This window comes from Mustelus asterias, unplaced genomic scaffold (assembly GCF_964213995.1).
Source record: "Mustelus asterias unplaced genomic scaffold, sMusAst1.hap1.1 HAP1_SCAFFOLD_1051, whole genome shotgun sequence".
Lineage (NCBI taxonomy): Eukaryota > Metazoa > Chordata > Chondrichthyes > Carcharhiniformes > Triakidae > Mustelus > Mustelus asterias.
The window spans coordinates 2,123-25,515 of record NW_027590996.1 but is presented as its reverse complement, the minus strand read 5'-3'; the positions used below and the strand labels follow the sequence as shown (position 1 = coordinate 25,515).

Below are 23,393 nucleotides of genomic sequence, written 5' to 3'. Positions count from 1 at the left end.
AGAGAGAGGGAGATCTATAGATCACTGACAGAGATCACAGAGAGATCACACACACAGGTCAAAGACAGAGGTGAGAGAGAGTTACGCAGAGAGGTCACTGAGAGCGATCTTTCGATCACCGAGAGAGGGAGATCAAAGACAGAGAGATGAGAGAGAGACGTTTGGGGGGGGGGGGGATCACAGAGGTCTATAGATCACGTACACACCTATAGATCACTGAGCGGGGAATCACAGAGAGAGAGAGACAAGGAGGGATCTACAGATTAAATAGAGAGGCACGTACATGGGAGAGCGCGAGGGGATCTAGGGATCACTGAGAGGGATCTATAGATCACTCAGATTGCAAATAAAGTTACAAGCCACTGAGAGATAACAGAGATCGATAAATCACTCAGAGGGGGAATCAGTGTGTGTGAGAGAAGAGATTACAGAGAGATCACCGAGAGAGGGATAGTGAGGGACTGGGGATCAGTAGATCGCTGAGATAGAATAGATCACAGAGGGAGTTTGGGGGTGTGTAAATCACTGAGAGGGGGAGGGATCTATAGATCACTGAGAGGGATAATGTATCTGTAGATCACCGATGGACATGAGATCTACATATCACTGAGCGAGACATGGGTTCTACCATCGAGAGAGACACAGGATGTATAGGTCAGTGAGGGATCTAGTGGATATTTAGATCAGAGTGGTGGGGGATCTATAGATCACATAGAGGGACATGGGATCTATGGGTCACCCAGAGGGATGGGGGATTTATAGATCACCTGGAGTGATAGAGCATCAACAGATCTCTGAGACAGATGATGGATCTATAGATCACAGAGAGATGGTGGATCTATAGAGCATCCACAAGGACAGTAGGTCCCCACACAGAGTACTGATGCAATGATCAGGTGGGTGGTATACCAATTAGGAGGCCATTCAGCCCATCCAACCCCATTCAATAAGATCACAGCTGATCTGATTGTAACCTCAATCCCACCGACCCCCTGATAACCTTTCACTCCCCCTCGTTAATCAAGAACCTGTCTCGCTCTGGAGTCATAGAGGTTTACAGCATGGAAACAGGCCCTTCGGCCCAACTTGTCCATGCCACCCCTTTTTTTAAACCCCTAAGCTAATCCCAATTGCCCTCATTTGGCCCATATCCCTCTATACCCATCGTACCCATGTAACTGTCTAAACGCGTTTTAAAAGACAAAATTGTACCCGCCTCTACTACTACCTCTGGCAGCTTGTTCCAGACACTCACCATCCTCTGTGTGAAAAAATTGCCCCTCTGGACACTTTTGTATCTCTCCCCTCTCACCTTAAACCTATACCCTCTAGTTTTAGACTCCCCTACCTTTGGGAAAAGATATTGACTATCGAGCTGATCTGTGCCCCTCATTATTTTATCGACCTCTATAAGATCACCCCTCAGCCTCCTACGCTCCAGAGAGAAAAGTCCCAGTCTACCTGTTTCAATCGAGTCTTACCCTTCTAAACCCCAGCAGATACAAACCGGACGGCACGGTGGCACAGTGGGCTAGCACTGCTGCCTCACAGCGCCAGGGACCCGGGTTCGATTCCCGGCTCAGGTCACTCTCTGTGTGGAGTCTGCATGTTCTCCCCGTGTCTGCGTGGGTTTCCTCCGGGTGCTCCAGTTTCCTCCCACAGTCCGAAAGACGTGCTGGTTAGGGTGGATTGGCCGTGCTAAATTCTCCCACAGTGCAACCCGAACAGGAGTGTGGCGACTAGGGGGATTTTCACAGTAACTGAAGTGTTAATGTAAGCCAACTTGCAACTAATAAATAAACTTTAAACGTAGCCTCTCCAACCTTTCCTCATAATACAACCCACCTATTGCTGGGATTAGACCAATAAAGCTTCTCTGAACTGCTTCCAAAGCACTGACATCTTTCCTTGAATATTTGATTTGATTTATTATTGTCATAATACAGGGAAAAGTATTGTTTCTTGCGCACTACACAGACAAAGCATACCGTTCATAGAGTACATAGATTTGATTTGTTATTGTCACATGTATTGGGAGACAGTGAAAAGTTTATTACTGTGAAATCCCCCTAGTCGCCACACTCCGGCGCCTTTTCAGGTCAATGCACCCTAAACAGCACGTCTTTCAGACTGTGGGAGGAAACCGGAGCACCCGGAGGAAACCCACGCAGACACGGGGAGAATGTGCAGACTCCGTACGGACAGTGAGCCAAGCCGAGAATCGAACCCGGGTCCCTGGCGCCGTGAGGCAGCAGTGCCAACCCACTGTGCCACCGTGCCGTGCTATACAGACAAAGCATACCGTTCATAGAGTACAGAGGGGAGAAGGAAAGGAGAGAGTGCAGGATATAAGGAGAGCAATATTGTATACAAAACTCCTGAGTGCCAAATTGGACAATATCACATTTCCCTACAGTTCAACAGATTTGTGCCGACTGGCACACCCTTTCTATGTCCCTTTTGTAGCCTCCTTATGTCCACTTCACATTTTGCTGTCCTACCTATCTTCGTGACATCAGCAAACTTAGCAACCATACCTTGCACCCAAGTCATTGAGATAAGTTGTAAACTGTTGAGGTCCCAGCACGGATCCCTGTGGCACATCCTTCCATATACCCAGCCAACCAGAAAATTACCCATTTATGCCTACTCCCTGTTTCCTGGGAGCTAACCAGTCTTCAACTCAGTCTCTTTCTGAAAGTTTATTTATTAGTGTCACAAGTCAGCTTACATTAACACTGCAACGAAGTTACTGTGAAAATCCCCCTGTCGCCACACTCTAGCGCCTGTTCGGGTACACTGAGGGAGAATTTAGCATGGCCAATCCACCTAACTTGATAATCTTTGGACACTAAGGGGCAATTTAGCATGGCCAATCCACCTAACCTACACATCTTTGGGCACTAAGGGGCAATTTAGCACGGCCAATCCCCCTAACCCGCACATCTTTGGACACTAAGGGACAATTTAGCATGGCCAATCCACCTAACCTACACATCTTTGGACACTAAGGGACAATTTAGCATGGCCAATCCACCTAACCTACACATCTTTGGGCACTAAGGGGCAATTTAGCATGGCCAATCCCCCTAACCTGCACATCTTTGGACACTAAGGGGCAATTTAGCATGGCCAATCCCCCTAACCTGCACATCTTTGGACACTAAGGGGCAATTTAGCATGGCCAATCCCCCTAACCTACACATCTTTGGGCACTAAGGGGCAATTTAGCATGGCCAATCCACCTAACCTGCACATCTTTGGACACTAAGGGGCAATTTAGCATGGCCAATCCCCCTAACCTGCACATCTTTGGACACTAAGGGGCAATTTAGCATGGCCAATCCACCTAACCTGCACGTTCTGGGACAGTTAGTAAAAAGTTTATTTATTAGTGTCACAAGGTAGGCTTCATTAACACTGCTATGAGGTTACTATGAAAAGCTTCTAGTTGCCACACTCCTAATCACCACACTCCGGCGCCTGTTCGGGTAACACTGAGGGAGAATTTAGCACGGCCAATCCCCCTAACCAGCACGTCTTTCGGACTGTGGGAGGAAACCGGAGCACCCGGAGGAAACCCACGCAGACACGGGGAGAACGTGCAGACTCCACACAGACAGTGACCCGAGCCGGGAATCGAACCTGGGTCCCTGACGCTGTGAGGCAGCAGTGCTAACCCACTCTGCCACCAACCCATGCCAATATGTTACCCCTGTAACACTTAGATTGTCCACAATAACATTTGATATAGCCCCTTATCAAATGCCTTCTGGAAAACTAGGTACAGCACATCTACCCCTTTTATCCACAGCATATGTGACTCGTAGAAGAGGCCCTTCGGCCCATCGAGTCTGCATCAAACCCCTTCACCCATTCCCTCAAAGAAATGGGTTAAACATGATCTTTCTTTCACAACACCATGGAGACTCTACCTGATGAACTTGAGTTTGTCCAAGCGCCCTGCTATACAGCAATAGCTTCCAATCTTTTCCCATGTCACCGTTCCACATACAGCGTACATTCAGCGTCTCAAACCTAGCCAGTAATTATCGAGATATCTACTTCTATACACCGAAACATTATCCATTATTCAGGGACAATGAAAATCCATCTGTGTAAAAGAGGCCTGGATCTTATCTGTTAATATTTTTGATTTGATTTATTATTGTTACATGTATTGGGATACAGTGAAAAGTATTGTTTCTTGCTCGCTATACAGACAAAGCATACCGTTCATAGAGTACATAGATTTGATTTATTATTGTCACATGTATTGGGACACAGTGAAAAGTATTGTTTCTTGCGCGTTATACAGACAAAGCATACTGTTCATAGAGTACATAGATTTGATTTATTATTGTTACATGTATTGGGATACAGTGAAAAGTATTGTTTCTTGTGCGCTATACAGACAAAGCATACTGTTCATAGAGAATATAGATTTGGTTTATTATTGTCACATGTATCGGGATACAGTGAAAAGTATTGTTTCTTGCGTACTATACAGACAAAGCATACCCTTCATAGAGAAGGAAAGGAGAGGGTGCAGAATGTAGTGTTACAGTCATAGCTAGGGTGTAGAGAAAGATCAACTTAATACGAGGTAGGTCCATTCAAAAGTCTGACAGCAGCAGGGAAGAAGCTGTTCTTGAGTCGGTCGGTACGTGACCTCAGACTTTTGTATCTTTTTCCCGACGGAAGAAGGTGGAAGAGAGAATGTCCGGGGTGTGTGGGGGGTCCTTGATGATGCTGACTGCTTTTCCCGAGGCAGCGGGAAGTGTAGACGGAGTCAATGGATGGGAGGCTGTGGTAGGGAGAGATAAAGGTGGGGTAGTACAGAGAAACAAGTGACAGGCGGCCCAGCTTTGGGGGGGGGGGGTGGTTTAATTGGGGCGTGAAATGATTGGGGATTATTAAAAAAAGTTAAGGTGGAAGGGAAATGTCACAGTCTAACGTTGTTGATTTGGGTGGGCTGTAACATGCCAAAAACTGATTTGAATACTGTCGGGCGGAAAAGTTCTGCAAATGTTGTTGGCACAGCTGTGAGTGTAGTATGCATCGGTGCTCATTTGATCTGTCAACTGTGACTTGCTAATTCTCCCACCGCCCCCCCCCCCCCACTCTTAGTACGTCCCAAGGGGTCTCCCCTGTTCTATTTTGGAATTGTTGGTAACTGCTTTTGTGTAAGGCAGCCAGGTTGGGGCACAGAGCGATCCCACAAATAACAGTAATGACCCACATCGGCTGTTTTTGGCAACACAGATAAATATGGCACCCGAATATCAGGACCCCCCCCCCACACCCCAACTCTCCCAGTGCAACACTGCAATGAGCGGTCGTGAGGACTTTTATATCCACCCGACAGTGCGGCGCTCCCTCAGCACTGACCCTCCCACAATGTGGCGCTCCCTCAGCACTGACCTCCCACAGTGCGGCACTCCCTCAGCACTGACCCTCCCGCAGTGCAGTGCTCCCTCAGCACTGATCCTCCCACAGTGTGGCGCTCCCTCAGCACTGACCCTCCCACAGTGCGGCGCTCCCTCAGCACTGACCCTCCCACAGTGCGGCGCTCCCTCAGCACCGACCCTCCCACAGTGCAGCGCACCCTCAGCACTGACCCTCCCACAATGCGGCGCTCCCTCAGCACTGACCCTCCCACAGTGCGGCGCTCCCTCAGCACTGACCCTCCCACAGTGCGGCGCTCCCTCAGCACTGACCTCCCACAGTGCGGCGCTCCCTCAGCACCGACCCTCCCACAGTGCGGCGCTCCCTCAGCACCGACCCTCCCACAGTGCGGCGCTCCCTCAGCACTGAGCCTCCCACAGTGCGGCGCTCCCTCAGCACCGACCCTCCCACAGTGCGGCGCTCCCTCAGCACCGACCCTCCCACAGTGCGGCACTCCCTCAGCACCGACCCTCCCACAGTGCGGCGCTCCCTCAGCACCGACCCTCCCACAGTGCGGCGCTCCCTCAACACCGGCCCTCCCGCAGTGCGGTGCTCCTCCTGTACTGGGATTGGCAGCAAGGGTCTGGATTATGGGACAATGGATGTACATGATGTCTGCTAATGAATCTGCGAGCTACTTGGCCAGTGAGAGAGCGCAAACCTCAATGAGCAGAACCAGTTGAACCTGCCCTCCCTGCAACATCACAGCACCTTGTCAAGGAGCCCTGAGCTTTCCAACTCCTTCGCAAAACCTCTGCATTCTGTCTGTTGCCCTCTGGGGCGCCCCCCTCGCTCCGCCCCCTCTGGGGCGCCCCCCTCGCTCTGCCCCCTCTGGGGCGCCCCCCCCGCTCTGCCCCCTCTGGGGCGCCCCCCTCACTCTGCCCCCTCTGGGGCGCCCCCCTCGCTCTGCCCCCTCTGGGGCGCCCCCCCTCGCTCTGCCCCCTCTGGGGCACCCCCCCCTCGCTCTGCCCCCTCTGGGGCGCCCCCCCTCGCTCTGCCCCCTCTGGGGCGCCCCCCCTCGCTCTGCCCCCTCTGGGGCGCCCCCCCTCGCTCTGCCCCCTCTGGGGCGCCCCCCCTCGCTCTGCCCCCTCTGGGGCGCCCCCCCTCGCTCTGCCCCCTCTGGGGCGCCCCCCCCTCGCCCTGCCCCCTCTGGGGCGCCCCCCCTCGCTCTGCCCCCTCTGGGGCGCCCCCCCTCGCTCTGCCCCCTCTGGGGCGCCCCCCCTCGCTCTGCCCCCTCTGGGGCGCCCCCCCTCGCTCTGCCCCCTCTGGGGCGCCCCCCGTCGCCCTGCCCCCTCTGGGGCGCCCCCCGTCGCCCTGCCCCCTCTGGGGCGCCCCCCCTCGCCCTGCCCCCTCTGGGGCGCCCCCCCTCGCCCTGCCCCCTCTGGGGCGCCCCCCGTCGCCCTGCCCCCTCTGGGGCGCCCCCCCTCGGCCTGCCCCCTCTGGGGCGCCCCCCCTCGCCCTGCCCCCTCTGGGGCGCCCCCCTTCGCCCTGCCCCCTCTGGGGCGCCCCCCCTCGCCCTGCCCCCTCTGGGGCGCCCCCCCTCGCCCTGCCCCCTCTGGGGCGCCCCCCCCTCGCCCTGCCCCCTCTGGGGCGCCCCCCCTCGCCCTGCCCCCTCTGGGGCGCCCCCCCCTCGCCCTGCCCCCTCTGGGGCGCCCCCCCTGGCCCTGCCCCCTCTGGGGCGCCCCCCCTGGCCCTGCCCCCTCTGGGGCGCCCCCCCTGGCCCTGCCCCCTCTGGGGCGCCCCCCCTCGCCCTGCCCCCTCTGGGGCGCCCCCCCGGCTCTCTGCTGCTCGCTGTTTTGGGAATGCCCGTCTCAGACACTGACAGCAGACACACTCTCACAGGAACTGAACTCCTGCTGTGCCTTTGGGCTGAGGCACTTCATCCTCTTTGTGTCAGTATTTCCTGGATAGGTATCTCTCTCACTCGCTGGGATGGTACACATTAACCCACTGCTTGGCACTCGCCACGTCGAGTTCATGAGCACCGCAATGAGTTGGCCCTTCCCTTGGTTCCCAGGGTAACGGCTTGGCCTAGGGCCCAGGCACGACGTTTGAAGCCAGGGACAACTAGATCCCAGCACTTGGGAAAAACAATATTTGACCTCTCTTCAGGTGATTGGTTTTGGAAAACAAACTTAGGTTTTGCAGACTGAGTAATATTAGAATATCTCATTTCCCTGGGTGGGGACGGGTCTGTCGCTGTATAACACTGGGGTACAGTACTGGTGGGGACGGGTCTGTCACTGTATAACACTGGGGTACAGTACTGGTGGGGATGGGTCTGTCACTGTATAACACTGGGGTACAGTACTGGTGGGGACGGGTCTGTCACTGTATAACACTGGGGCACAGTACTGGTGGGGACAGGTCTGTCACTGTATTACACTGGGGTACAGTACTGGTGGGGACAGGTCTGTTGCTGTATAACACTGGGGCACAGTACTGGTGGGGACGTGTCTGTCGCTGTATAACACTGGGGCACAGTACTGGTGGGGATCGGTCTGTCGCTGTATAACACTGGGGTACAGTACTGGTGGGGACAGGTCTGTTGCTGTATAACACTGGGGTACAGTACTGGTGGGGACGGGTCTGTCACTGTATAACACTGGGGTACAGTACTGGTGGGGACGGGTCGCTGTATAACACTGGGGTACAGTACTGGTGGGGACGGGTCTGTCGCTGTATAACACTGGGGTACAGTACTGGTGGGGACGGGTCGCTGTATAACACTGGGGTACAGTACTGGTGGGGACGGGTCTGTCACTGTATAACACTGGGGTACAGTACTGGTGGGGACGGGTCGCTGTATAACACTGGGGTACAGTACTGGTGGGGACGGGTCTGTCGCTGTATAACACTGGGGTACAGTGCTGGTGAGGATGGGTCTGTCACTGTATAACACTGGGGTACAGTGCTGGTGAGGATGGGTCTGTCACTGTATAACACTGGGGTACAGTACTGGTGGGGACGGGTCTGTCACTGTATAACACTGGGGTACAGTACTGGTGGGGATGGGTCTGTCACTGTATAACACTGGGGTACAGTACTGGTGGGGACGGGCCTGTCACTGTATAACACTGGGGTACAGTACTGGTGGGGACGGGTCTGTCACTGTATAACACTGGGGTACAGTACTGGTGGGGACGGGTCGCTGTATAACACTGGGGTACAGTACTGGTGGGGACGGGTCTGTCACTGTATAACACTGGGGTACAGTACTGGTGGGGACGGGTCGCTGTATAACACTGGGGTACAGTACTGGTGGGGACGGGTCTGTCGCTGTATAACACTGGGGTACAGTACTGGTGGGGACGGGTCGCTGTATAACACTGGGGTACAGTACTGGTGGGGACGGGTCTGTCACTGTATAACACTGGGGTACAGTACTGGTGGGGACGGGTCGCTGTATAACACTGGGGTACAGTACTGGTGGGGACGGGTCTGTCGCTGTATAACACTGGGGTACAGTGCTGGTGGGGACGGGTCTGTCACTGTATAACACTGGGGTACAGTACTGGTGGGGATGGGTCTGTCGCTGTATAACACTGGGGTACAGTGCTGGTGGGGACGGGTCTGTCGCTGTATAACACTGGGGTACAGTGCTGGTGGGGACGGGTCTGTCACTGTATAACACTGGGGTACAGTACTGGTGGGGATGGGTCTGTCGCTGTATAACACTGGGGCACAGTACTGGTGGGGACGGGTCTGTCACTGTATAACACTGGGGTACAGTACTGGTGGGGACGGGTCTGTCACTGTATAACACTGGGGTACAGTACTGGTGGGGACGGGTCTGTCGCTGTATAACACTGGGGCACAGTACTGGTGGGGACGGGTCTGTCGCTGTATAACACTGGGGTACAGTGCTGGTGGGGACGGGTCTGTCACTGTATAACACTGGGGTACAGTACTGGTGGGGACGGGTCTGTCACTGTATAACACTGGGGTACAGTACTGGTGGGGACGGGTCTGTCACTGTATAACACTGGGGTACAGTACTGGTGGGGATGGGTCTGTCACTGTATAACACTGGGGTACAGTACTGGTGGGGACGGGTCTGTCGCTGTATAACAGTGGGGTACAGTACTGGTGGGGATGGGTCTGTCACTGTGTAACACAGGGGTACAGTACTGGTGGGGACGGGTCTGTCGCTGCATAACACTGGGGTACAGTACTGGTGGGGACGGGTCTGTCGCTGCATAACACTGGGGTACAGTACTGGTGGGGACGGGTCTCTCGCTGTATAACACTGGGGTACAGTACTGGTGGGGACGAGTCTGTCACTGTATAACACTGGGATACAGTACTGGTGGGGACTGTTCTGTCACTGTATAACACTGGGGTACAGTACTGGTGGGGACGGGTCTGTCGCTGTATGACACTGGGGTACAGTACTGGTGCGGACGGGTCGCTGTTTCACACTGGGGTACAGTACTGGTGGGGAAGGGTCTGTCGCTGTATAACACTGGGGTACAGTACTGGTGGGGATCGGTCTGTCACTGTATAACACTGGGGTACAGTACTGGTGGGGACGGGTCTGTCGCTGAAAAAACACTGGGGTATAGTACTGGTGGGGATGGGTCTGTCACTGTATAACACTGGGGTACAGTACTGGTGGGGATCGGACTGTCACTGTATAACACTGGGGTACAGTACTGGTGGGGACGGGTCTGTCGCTGAAAAAACACGGGTACAGTACTGGTGGGGACGGGTCTGTCGCTGTATAACACTGGGGTACAGTACTGGTGGGGATCGGTCTGTCACTGTATAACACTGGGGTACAGTACTGGTGGGGATCGGTCTGTCACTGTATAACACTGGGGTACAGTACTGGTGGGGACGGGTCTGTCGTTGTGTGACACTGGGGTACAGTACTGGTGGGGATCGGTCTGTCACTGTATAACACTGGGGTACAGTACTGGTGGGGATGGGTCTGTCGCTGTGTGACACTGGGGTACAGTACTGGTGGGGACGGGTCTGTCGCTGTATAACACTGGGGTACAGTACTGGTGGGGATCGGTCTGTCACTGTGTAACACTGGGGTACAGTACTGGTGGGGATCGGTCTGTCACTGTATAACACTGGGGTACAGTACTGGTGGGGATCGGTCTGTCACTGTATAACACTGGGGTACAGTACTGGTGGGGATCGGTCTGTCACTGTATAACACTGGGGTACAGTACTGGTGGGGACGGGTCTGTCGTTGTGTGACACTGGGGTACAGTACTGGTGGGGATCGGTCTGTCACTGTATAACACTGGGGTACAGTACTGGTGGGGATGGGTCTGTCGCTGTGTGACACTGGGGTACAGTACTGGTGGGGACGGGTCTGTCGCTGTATAACACTGGGGTACAGTACTGGTGGGGATCGGTCTGTCGCTGTATAACACTGGGGTACAGTACTGGTGGGGATCGGTCTGTCACTGTATAACACTGGGGTACAGTACTGGTGGGGACGGGTCTGTCGCTGAAAAAACACTGGGGTACAGTACTGGTGGGGATGGGTCTCTCGCTGTATAACACTGGTGCACAGTACTGGTGGGGATCGGTCTGTCACTGTATAACACTGGGGTACAGTACTGGTGGGGACGGGTCTGTCGCTGTGTGACACTGGGGTACAGTACTGGTGGGGACGGGTCTGTCGCTGTATAACACTGGGGTACAGTACTCGTGGGGGCGGGTCTCTCACTGTATAACACTGGGGTACAGTACTGGTGGGGACGGGTCTGTCGCTGTATAACACTGGGGTACAGTACTGGGTGGGGACGGGTCTGTCACTGTATAACACTGGGGTATAGTGCTGGTGGGGATGGGTCTGTTGCTGTGTAACACTGGGGTACAGTACTGGTGGGGACGGGTCTGTTGCTGTATAACACTGGGGTACAGTACTGGTGGGGACGGGTCTGTCACTGTCTAACACTGGGGTACAGTACTGGTGGGGACGGGTCTGTCACTGTCTAACACTGGGGTACAGTACTGGTGGGGACGGGTCTGTCGCTGTATAACACTGGGGTACAGTACTGGTGGGGACGGGTCTGTCACTGTATAACACTGGGGTACAGTACTGGTGGGGACGGGTCTGTCACTGTATAACACTGGGGTACAGTACTGGTGGGGAAGGGTCTGTCACTGTCTAACACTGGGGTACAGTACTGTTGGGGACGGGTCTGTCGCTGTATAACACTGGGGCACAGTACTGGTGGGGACGGGTCTGTCGCTGTATAACACTGGGGTACAGTACTGGTGGGGAAGGGTCTGCGGCTGTATAACATGGGTACAGTACTGGTGGGGACGGGTCTGTCACTGTATAACACTGGGGTACAGTACTGGTGGGGATGGGTCTGTCACTGTATAACACTGGGGTACAGTACTGGTGGGGATCGGTCTGTCACTGTATAACACTGGGGTACAGTACTGGTGGGGACGGGTCTGTCGCTGAAAAAACACTGGGGTAAAGTACTGGTGGGGACGGGTCTGTCGCTGTATAACACTGGGGTACAGTACTGGTGGGGATCGGTCTGTCACTGTATAACACTGGGGTACAGTACTGGTGGGGATCGGTCTGTCACTGTATAACACTGGGGTACAGTACTGGTGGGGATCGGTCTGTCACTGTATAACACTGGGGTACAGTACTGGTGGGGATGGGTCTGTTGCTGTGTGACACTGGGGTACAGTACTGGTGGGGACGGGTCTGTCGCTGTATAACTCTGGGGTACAGTACTGGTGGGGATCGGTCTGTCGCTGTATAACACTGGGGTACAGTACTGGTGGGGATCGGTCTGTCACTGTATAACACTGGGGTACAGTACTGGTGGGGACGGGTCTGTCGCTGTATAACTCTGGGGTACAGTACTGGTGGGGATCGGTCTGTCGCTGTATAACACTGGGGTACAGTACTGGTGGGGATCGGTCTGTCACTGTATAACACTGGGGTACAGTACTGGTGGGGACGGGTCTGTCGCTGAAAAAACACTGGGGTACAGTACTGGTGGGGATGGGTCTGTCGCTGTATAACACTGGGGTACAGTACTGGTGGGGATCGGTCTGTCACTGTATAACACTGGGGCACAGTACTGGTGGGGACGGGTCTGTCACTGTATAACACTGGGGTACAGTACTGGTGGGGACGGGTCTGTCGCTGTATAACACTGGGGTACAGTACTGGTGGGGATGGGTCTGTCACTGTATAACACTGGGGTACAGTACTGGTGGGGATGGGTCTGTCACTGTATAACACTGGGGTACAGTACTGGTGGGGACGGGTCTGTCACTGTATAACACTGGGGTACAGTACTGGTGGGGACGGGTCTGTCACTGTATAACACTGGGGTACAGTACTGGTGGGGACGGGTCTGTCGCTGTATAACACTGGGGTACAGTACTCGTGGGGGCGGGTCTCACTGTATAACACCGGGGTACAGTACTGGTGGGGACGGGTCTGTCGCTGTATAACACTGGGGTACAGTACTGGGTGGGGACGGGTCTGTCACTGTATAACACTGGGGTATAGTGCTGGTGGGGATGGGTCTGTTGCTGTGTAACACTGGGGTACAGTACTGGTGGGGACGGGTCTGTTGCTGTATAACACTGGGGTACAGTACTGGTGGGGACGGGTCTGTCACTGTCTAACACTGGGGTACAGTACTGGTGGGGACGGGTCTGTCACTGTCTAACACTGGGGTACAGTACTGGTGGGGACGGGTCTGTCGCTGTATAACACTGGGGTACAGTACTGGTGGGGATGGGTCTGTCACTGTATAACACTGGGGTACAGTACTGGTGGGGACGGGTCTGTCACTGTATAACACTGGGGTACAGTACTGGTGGGGACGGGTCTGTCGCTGTGTGACACTGGGGTACAGTACTGGTGGGGACGGGTCTGTCGCTGTATAACACTGGGGTACAGTACTGGTGGGGACGGGTCTCTCACTGTATAGCACTGGGGTACAGTGCTGGTGGGGACGGGTCTGTTGCTGTGTAACACTGGGGTACAGTACTGGTGGGGATGAGTCTGTCGCTGTGTAACACTGGCGTACAGTACTGGTGGGGACGGGTCTGTCGCTGTATAACACTGGGGTACAGTACTGGCGGGGACGGGTCTGTCACTGTATAACACTGGGGTACAGTACTGGCGGGGACGGGTCTGTCACTGTGTAACACTGGGATATAGTACTGGTGGGGACGGGTCTGTCACTGTGTAACACTGGGATATAGTACTGGTGGGTTCGGGTCTGTCACTGTGTAACACTGGGATATAGTACTGGTGGGGACGGGTCTGTCACTGTACAACACTGGGGTACAGTAATGGTGGAGATGGGTCTGTCACTGTATAACACTGGGGTACAGTACTGGCGGGGCCGTGTCTGTCGCTGTATAACACTGGGGTACAGTACTGGTGGGGATGGGTCTGTCACTGTATAACACTGGGGTACAGTACTGGTGGGGATGGGTCTGTCACTGTATAACACTGGGGTACAGTACTGGTGGGGACGGGTCTGTCACTGTATAACACTGGGGTACAGTACTGGTGGGGACGGGTCTGTCACTGTATAACACGGGGGTACAGTACTGGTGGGGACAGGTCTGTCGCTGTATAACACTGGGGTACAGTACCGGTGGGGACGGGTCTGTCACTGTATAACACTGGGGTACAGTACTGGTGGGGACGGGTCTGTCACTGTATAACACTGGGGTGCAGTAATGGTGGAGACGGGTCTGTCACTGTATTACACTGGGGTACAGTACTGGTGGGGACAGGTCTGTCGCTGTATAACACTGGGGTACAGTACTGGTGGGGACGGGTCTGTCACTGTATAACACTGGGGTACAGTACTGGTGGGGACGGGTCTGTCACTGTATAACACTGGGGTACAGTACTGGTGGGGTCGGGTCTGTCACTGTGTAACACTGGAATATAGTACTGGTGGGGACGGGTCTGTCACTGTACAACACTGGGGTACAGTAATGGTGGAGATGGATCTGTCACTGTATAACACTGGGGTACAGTACTGGCGGGGCCGTGTCTGTCGCTGTATAACACTGGGGTACAGAACTGGTGGGGATGGGTCTGTCACTGTATATAACACTGGGGTACAGTACTGGTGGGGACAGGTCTGTCGCTGTATAACACTGAGGTACAGTACTGGTGGGGACCGGTCTGTCACTGTATAACACTGGGGTACAGTACTGGTGGGGACGGGTCTGTCGCTGTATAACACTGGGGTACAGTACTGGTGGGGACGGGTCTGTCACTGTATAACACTGGGGTACAGTACTGGTGGGGACGGGTCTGTCACTGTATAACACTGGGGTACAGTAATGGTGGAGACGGGTCTGTCACTGTATAACACTGGGGTACAGTACTGGTGGGGACAGGTCTGTCGCTGTGTAACACTGGGGTACAGTACTGGTGGGGGTGGGTCTGTCACTGTATAACACTGGGGTACAGTACTGGCGGGGACGGGTCTGTCGCTGTATAACACTGGGGTACAGTACTGGTGGGGACGGGTCTGTCGCTGTATAACACTGGGGTACAGTACTGGTGTTGATGGGTCTGTCACTGTATAACACTGGGGTACAGTACTGGCGGAGACGGGTCTGTCGCTGTATAACACTGGGGTACAGTACTGTTGGGGACAGGTCTGTCGCTGTATAACACTGGGGTACAGTACTGGTGGGGAAGGGTCTGTCACTGTATAACACTGGGGTACAGTACTGGTGGGGACGGGTCTGTCACTGTATAACACTGGGGTACAGTACTGGTGGGGACAGGTCTGTCACTGTATAACACTGGGGTACAGTGCTGGTGGGGTCAGGTCTGTCACTGTATAACACTGGGGTACAGTACTGGTGGGGCCGTGTCTGTCGCTGTATAACACTGGGGTACAGTACTGGTGGGGATGGGTCTGTCACTGTATAACACTGGGGTACAGTACTGGTGGGGGCGAGTTTGTCACTGTATAACACTGGGGTACAGTACTGGTGGGGGCGCGTTTGTCACTGTATAACACTGGGGTACAGTACTGGTGGGGACGGGCCTGTCACTGTATAACACTGGGGTACAGTACTGGTGGGGCCGTGTCTGTCGCTGTATAACACTGGGGTACAGTACTGGTGGGGATGGGTCTGTCACTGTATAACACTGGGGTACAGTGCTGGTGGGGTCAGGTCTGTCACTGTATAACACTGGGGTACAGTACTGGTGGGGCCGTGTCTGTCGCTGTATAACACTGGGGTACAGTACTGGTGGGGATGGGTCTGTCACTGTATAACACTGGGGTACAGTACTGGTGGGGGCGAGTTTGTCACTGTATAACACTGGGGTACAGTACTGGTGGGGGCGCGTTTGTCACTGTATAACACTGGGGTACAGTACTGGTGGGGACGGGCCTGTCACTGTATAACACTGGGGTACAGTACTGGTGGGGGCGAGTTTGTCACTGTATAACACTGGGGTACAGTACTGGTGGGGACGGGCCTGTCACTGTATAACACTGGGGTACAGTACTGATGGGGACGGATCTGTCACTGTATAACACTGGGGTACAGTACTGGTGGGGACGGGTCTGTCGCTGTATAACACTGGAGTACAGTACTGGTGGGGACGGGTCTGTCGCTGTATAACACTGGGGTACAGTACTGGTGGGGACGGGTCTGTCACTTTATAACACCGGAGTACAGTACTGGTGGGGGCGGGTCTGTCGCTGTATAACACTGGGGCACAGTACTGGTGGGGACGGGTCTGTCGCTGTATAACACTGGGGTACAGTACTGGTGGGGACGGGTCTGTCGCTGTATAACACTGGGGCACAGTACTGGTGGGGACGGGTCTGTCGCTGTATAACACTGGGGTACAGTACTGGTGGGGACGGGTCTGTCACTGTATAACACTGGGGTACAGTACTGGTGGGGATGGGTCTGTCGCTGTATAACACTGGGGTACAGTACTGGTGGGGACGGGTCTGTCGCTGTATAACACTGGGGTACAGTCCTGGTGGGGACGGGTCTGTCACTGTTTCACACTGGGGTACAGTACTGGTGGGGACGGGTCTGTTGCTGTATAACACTGGGGTACAGTACTGGTGGGGACTGGTCTGTTGCTGTGTAACACTGGGGTACAGTACTGGTGGGGACGGGTCTGTCGCTGTATAACACTGGGGTACAGTACTGGTGGGGACGGGTCTGTCGCTGTATAACACTGGGGCACAGTACTGGTGGGGACGGGTCTGTCGCTGTATAACACTGGGGTACAGTACTGGTGGGGACGGGTCTGTCACTGTATAACACTGGGGTACAGTACTGGTGGGGATGGGTCTGTCGCTGTATAACACTGGGGTACAGTACTGGTGGGGACGGGTCTGTCGCTGTATAACACTGGGGTACAGTCCTGGTGGGGACGGGTCTGTCACTGTTTCACACTGGGGTACAGTACTGGTGGGGACGGGTCTGTTGCTGTATAACACTGGGGTACAGTACTGGTGGGGACTGGTCTGTTGCTGTGTAACACTGGGGTACAGTACTGGTGGGGACGGGTCTGTCGCTGTATAACACTGGGGTACAGTACTGGTGGGGACGGGTCTGTCGCTGTATAACACTGGGGCACAGTACTGGTGGGGACGGGTCTGTCGCTGTATAACACTGGGGTACAGTACTGGTGGGGACGGGTCTGTCACTGTATAACACTGGGGTACAGTACTGGTGGGGATGGGTCTGTCGCTGTATAACACTGGGGTACAGTACTGGTGGGGACGGGTCTGTCGCTGTATAACACTGGGGTACAGTCCTGGTGGGGACGGGTCTGTCACTGTTTCACACTGGGGTACAGTACTGGTGGGGACGGGTCTGTTGCTGTATAACACTGGGGTACAGTACTGGTGGGGACTGGTCTGTTGCTGTGTAACACTGGGGTACAGTACTGGTGGGGACGGGTCTGTTGCTGTGTAACACTGGGGTACAGTACTGGTGGGGACGGGTCTGTCACTGGATAACACTGGGGTACAGTACTGGTGGGGACGGGTCTGTCACTGTATAACACTGGGGTACAGTACTGGTGGGGACTGGTCTGTTGCTGTGTAACACTGGGGTACAGTACTGGTGGGGACGGGTCTGTTGCTGTGTAACACTGGGGTACAGTACTGGTGGGGACGGGTCTGTTGCTGTGTAACACTGGCGTAACTCAGAGAACCTTCTCGATCGTTGCTGCCCTCTGCAGTCAAATAGCTGACGGCTTAATGTGTTGTTTGCTCTGTGACCTTGTCAGATGGACTTCCTCGTGGCGCCTCTGTGCAGAATCCGGTTACTGCCTGAGTCAGTGAGTGTGAAGCCGTGTTTGGGAAGTAAAACAGCCAGTCGGTGTTGTGAGGTGGTTTTACCCTGGCTGGGGTTAGAAGCTGGGAGCTGGGCCACCTGTCGGCGAGGGCGTGGGCCACACATTCCTCGTGCTGTCAGCCTGGTTCCTGCTCCTTGGACCTGCTTTCTGACCAGCTGAACCGGTTCTGCACCCAGTCTGGCTGGCTGCCTCCGCCCCAGCTGCAGGCTGTTAGACTTGGCTCCCCACCCCGATGGCCGTGTCTGAGCCCAGAGCAGCCGCCAGCGGCTTGGTGTTCCCAGCGAGACTCGGGGGAGTACTGTCGCGGCGGCGGCGGGGGGGGGGCGCTCCCCGGGTCACGCAGCGAGAATGTGGCACTCGCTCCCACAGGGCAAAGCTGGGGCAAGTTCCGAGATAAACCCCCACCCTCCGCAGAACGTGACTCTCTCTCTCTGCGCTCCTCCAATTCCGGCCTCTCGAGCATCTCCCGATTCCCATCGCTCCGCCATCGGCCGCCATGCCTTCAGCTGCCTGGGGGGATCCTAAGCTCTGGAATTCCCTCCCTAAACCTCTTTCCACCCCCGCCCCCCTCTCCATCACCTCCCCTCTCTCTCTCTCTCTCCGTGCCACCCCCCTCTGTTTCCCCCCGACACGCCTTTCTCTCTCCGGCAATGTGCTAATTGGTGAGGGTGGCACAGTGGGTTAGCACTGCTGCCTCACAGCGCCAGGGACCCGGGTTCGATTCCCGGCTCGGGTCACTGTCTGTGTGGAGTCTGCACGTTCTCCCCGTGTCTGCGTGGGTTTCCTCCGGGTGCTCCGGTTTCCTCCCACAGTCTGAAAGATGTGCAGGTTAGGTGGATTGGCCATGATCAATTGCCCCTTGGTGTCCAAAGATGTGTAGGTTAGGGGGATTGGCCATGCTAAATTGCCCCTTAGTGTCCAAAGATGTGCAGGTTAGGGGGATTGGCCATGCTAAATTGCCCCTTAGTGTCCAAAGATGTGTAGGTTAGGGGGATTGGCCATGCTAAATTGCCCCTTAGTGTCCAAAGATGTGCAGGTTAGGGGGATTGGCCATGCTAAATTGCCCCTTAGTGTCCAAAGATGTGTGGGTTAGGTGGATTGGCCATGCTAAATTGCCCCTTAGTGTCCAAAGATGTGTAGGTTAGGGGGATTGGCCATGCTAAATTGCCCCTTAGTGTCCAAAGATGTGCAGGTTAGGGGGATTGGCCATGCTAAATTGCCCCTTAGTGTCCAAAGATGTGTAGGTTAGGTGGATTGGCCATGCTAAATTGCCCCTTGGTGTCCAAAGATGTGCAGGTTAGGTGGATTGGCCATGCTAAATTGCCCCTTAGTGTCCAAAGATGTGCGGGTTAGGGGGATTGGCCGTGCTAAATTGCCACTTAAAATCATGGCGATTCGCAATTTAGCATGGCCGATCCACCTAACCTGTACATCTTTGAACACTAAAGGGGCAATTTAGCATGATGTGTTCCGAGGATAGGATGGGATTGTAGTCGGTGGAGGGTCGATGGGCCGAACGGTCTCCTCCTGCCCTGTGGGGATTCTGTGGTGTCAGCAACACATTCTGTGGACAAGGACGGGTGAGCGAGTTGTGTAGACTGAGTGCGTTTTGTCGAGTTATTGGCCCGGAATTTACCTGTTCCCTGTCTGAGCAGCGCTCTCTCTCTCTCTCTCTCTCTCTCTCTCTCACACAACCTCCTCCCATCCTGTCTTTTTCTCCAGAATATAATCAACAGGGCTCTTGGAGTTTGCCTCAAACAGCCAACAAGATGCAATGAAACGCCCACGGAACAGCAAACATTTCTCAATCTGAGAAACTCCCTTTGAAGGAACGTGTGCATAAGGAGTGGTCAGAGGCAGCCTGGAGAGTGTGGGACACTGCACCTGTGTGTCCCTGAAAACTATCCCCGCTTACGTCCGCAATTTGATTTGAGATCGGAATCTGTCCTGTTCCCTTTGCACCATTAACTTACCCCGGACAGAACTGCCCATTCTCCATTATCCTTTACCAACAAATCCTCCGAAGGAAAGGCTTACATTAACACTGCAACCAAGTTACTGTGAGAATCTCCCTCGTTGCCACACTCTGGCGCCTGTTCGGGTACACTGAGGGAGAATTTAGCATGGCCAATCCACCCTAACCTGCACATCTTTGGACATTAAGGGGCAATTTAGCACGGCCAATCCACCTAACCTACACATCTTTGGACTGTGGGAGGAAACCAGAGCACCGGGAGAAAACCCACACAGACATGGGGAGAATGTGCAGACTCCGCACAGACAGTGACCCGAGCCGGGAATCGAACCCGGGTCCCTGGCGCTCTGAGGCAGCAGTGCTAACCCACTGTGCCATCGTGCCACCCTCGTTCGCCACAGACCAGAGTCGCCAGAGTTTAACCTTTAACACAAAGCAAACCCACTTCTCATTTCATCCCATTCCTCCGCCCTGCCGCTGAAAATAATGTCTGTCTCTCTCTCCAAGTCCGATTTCAAGCCCCCATCCCAGAGCTCGTAACCCAGGGTCAGTGCTGAGGGAGCGCCGCACTGTGGGAGGGTCGGTGCTGTGGGAGCGCCGCACTGTGGGAGGGTCGGTGCTGAGGGAGCGCCGCACTGTGGGAGGGTCGGTGCTGAGGGAGCGCCGCACTGTGGGAGGGTCAGTGCTGAGGGAGCGCCGCACTGTGGGAGGGTCGGTGCACAGGGAGCGCCGCACTGTGGGAGGGTCGGTGCACAGGGAGCGCCGCACTGTGGGAGGGTCGGTGCTGAGGGAGCGCCGCACTGTGGGAGGGTCAGTGCTGAGGGAGCGCCGCACTGTGGGAGGGTCAGTGCTGAGGGAGCGCCGCACTGTGGGAGGGTCAGTGCTGAGCGAGCGCCGCACTGTGGGAGGGTCGGTGCACAGGGAGCGCCGCACTGTGGGAGGGTCAGTGCTGAGGGAGCGCCGCACTGTGGGAGGGTCAGTGCTGAGGGAGCGCCGCACTGTGGGAGGGTCAGTGCTGAGGGAGCGCCGCACTGTGGGAGAGTCAGTGCTGAGGGAGCGCCGCACTGTGGGAGGGTCAGTGCTGAGAGAGCGCTGCACTGTGGGAGGGTCAGTGCTGAGGGAGCGCCGCACTGTGGGAGAGTCAGTGCTGAGGGAGCGCCGCACTGTGGGAGGGTCAGTGCTGAGGGAGCGCTGCACTGTGGGAGGGTCAGTGCTGAGGGAGCGCCGCACTGTGGGAGTGTCAGTGCTGAGGGAGCGCTGCACTGTGGGAGGGTCAGTGCTGAGGGAGCGTCGCACTGTGGGAGGGTCAGTGCTGAGGGAGCGCCGCACTGTGGGAGGGTCAGTGCTGAGGGAGTGGGGGAGAATGTGGGACCCGCTCCCACAGGGGGAGCGGGGGAAATCGCAGAGATACAGTGAAGGGTCGGGGGAAACACACGAGGGAGAAAGGAATAGAAAGATCTGGGGGTGGGACGAGGCTGGTGTGGAGGACAAACACCAGCACGGGAGGAGAGGGGCCGAATGGGCTGTATTTCCCGCTGTGAGTTTGACCGGAGTGAAAACGATTCGGTGTGTGTGCTTCCGACCGCAGTGGCTGGCGTGTCAACATCCCTGTTTAGCAGCACCGTTCCCCTTCGACGCAAGCCGATCGGCCCCAAGGGGGGGTGGAGCTGACCTCCGGGGGGAGGAAGTGCACCGGAGCTTAGTCCTGCCACGTTGCCCTAATCCCTTCCATGACCCTCGGCTGCCTCGAGGCCAATGAATCCCCCCTTTCTGAAGTGTCGTCATCGTTGTAACGCAGGAAACTCGGCAGCCCATGTGTGCACAGCAAGATCCCACTAACAGCCACGTGATAAATGGCCCACATCACCTGTTGCTTTTACTGATGTTGCTTGCCAGATAAATATCGGCAGCAAGACACACAGGAGAGGTCCCTCAGCACTGACCCTCCCACAGTGCGGCGCTCCCTCAGCACTGACCCTCCCACAGTGCGGCGCTCCCTCAGCACTGACCCTCCCACAGTGCGGCGCTCCCTCAGCACTGACCCTCCCACAGTGCGGCGCTCCCTCAGCACTGACCCTCCCACAGTGCGGCGCTCCCTCGGCACTGACCCACAGTGCGGCACTCCCTCGGCACTGACCCTCCCACAGTGCGGCGCTCCCTCAGCACTGACCCTCCCACAGTGCGGCCCTCCCACAGTGCGGCCCTCCCACAGCTCCGACCCTCCCACAGTGCAGCACTCCCACACTGCGGCGCTCCCTCAGCACCGACCCTCCCACACTGCGGCGCTCCCTCAGCACCGACCCTCCCACAGTGCGGCGTTCCCTCAGCACCGACCGTCCCACAGTGCGGCGCTCCCTCAGCACCGACCCTCCCACAGTGCGGCGCTCCCTCAGCACCGACCCTCCCACAGTGCGGCGCTCCCTCAGCACCGACCCTCCCACAGTGCGGCGCTCCCTCAGCACCGACCCTCCCACAGTGCGGCGCTCCCTCAGCACCGACCCTCCCACAGTGCGGCGCTCCCTCAGCACCGACCCTCCCACAGTGCGGCGCTCCCTCAGCACCGACCCTCCCGCAGTGCGGCGCTCCCTCAGCACCGACCCTCCCGCAGTGCGGCGCTCCCTCAGCACCGACCCTCCCGCAGTGCGGCGCTCCCTCAGCACCGACCCTCCCGCAGTGCGGCGCTCCCTCAGCACTGACCCTGTGTCCTCTGTCTGATTCTATCCCCCTCTGTGCCGTTCTAACCGGTGTCTCTCTCTCTCTCTCTGAACCCCCTCCACAGGGCTACACTTCGTTTTGGAATGACTGCATCTCGGCCGGACTGCGGGGCTGCATCCTCGTGGAGTTGGGGCTCAGGGGCCGCATCGAGCTGGAACCCGCGACACTACGGCGCAAGAGCCTTCTGAATCGCAAGGTGGGCGCCGTGCGGGCAGAGTGGGGGGGTGGTCTCCGAGCTCCGGGTGGGTGCTGAAGGCTGAGTGTGAACTCAGCAGGGTCTTGGGGGAAGTGTTGGGCCGGCAGGGAGGGGGTGTCGGCATCCACCGCGCTGATCGACTGCAGCGTGCATCACGGCAGAGCCCGATCCCGGATGATTCAATCCCTCCCCATCGTGGATTTTCCAGACTTTGGGATGGCTGCCCACCCCGGGTCCCGCCGGTAGTGAGGGGACGGCCTGCGGGGGGAGGGTGCAGGGCCGGGATGGGGGGCGGGGTGGGGTGGCATGTTCGCCGACAGCACTGGCCCACTCGGAATCCCGACCCCCTGTCTCTTTGTCGTTTCAGGTCCTCTTCAAGTCGGAGGCTCCGACTGGGGATGTCCTCCTCGATGAAGCTTTGAAGCACATCAAAGCGACGGAGCCAGCTGAGACCGTCCAGAACTGGATCGAGCTTCTCACAGGTAACCGGAGCCCCTCGGGCAGAGTGGGGGGGGGGGGGGGGGGGGGGGGCACGGTGGGTTAGCATCGCTGCCTCACAGCGCCAGGGACCCGGGTTCGATTCCCGGCTCGGGGTCACTGTGCGAAGTTTGCAGATTCTCCCCGTGTCTGCGTGGGTTTCCTCCGGGTGCCCCGGTTTCCTCCCACAGTCTGAAAGACGTGCGGGTTAGGGTGGATTGGCCGTGCTAAATTCTCCCTCAGTGTAACCC

General features: G+C 56.2%; 1 protein-coding gene across 1 annotated transcript in view; it reads left to right on the top strand.

Moving 5' to 3' along the window:
- The window catches only part of LOC144487815 (Golgi phosphoprotein 3-like), a gene marked incomplete at its 3' end in the record, with an annotated part of 28,915 nt that extends 5,768 nt beyond the window's left edge, over positions 1 to 23,147 (top strand). The window contains exons 2-3 of the mRNA XM_078205888.1: positions 22,534 to 22,665; positions 23,033 to 23,147. Of these exons, the coding sequence (XP_078062014.1) occupies positions 22,534 to 22,665; positions 23,033 to 23,147 (247 nt within the window). The remainder of the gene's footprint in view (positions 1 to 22,533; positions 22,666 to 23,032) is intronic.
- Positions 23,148 to 23,393: the final 246 nt, after the last annotated feature.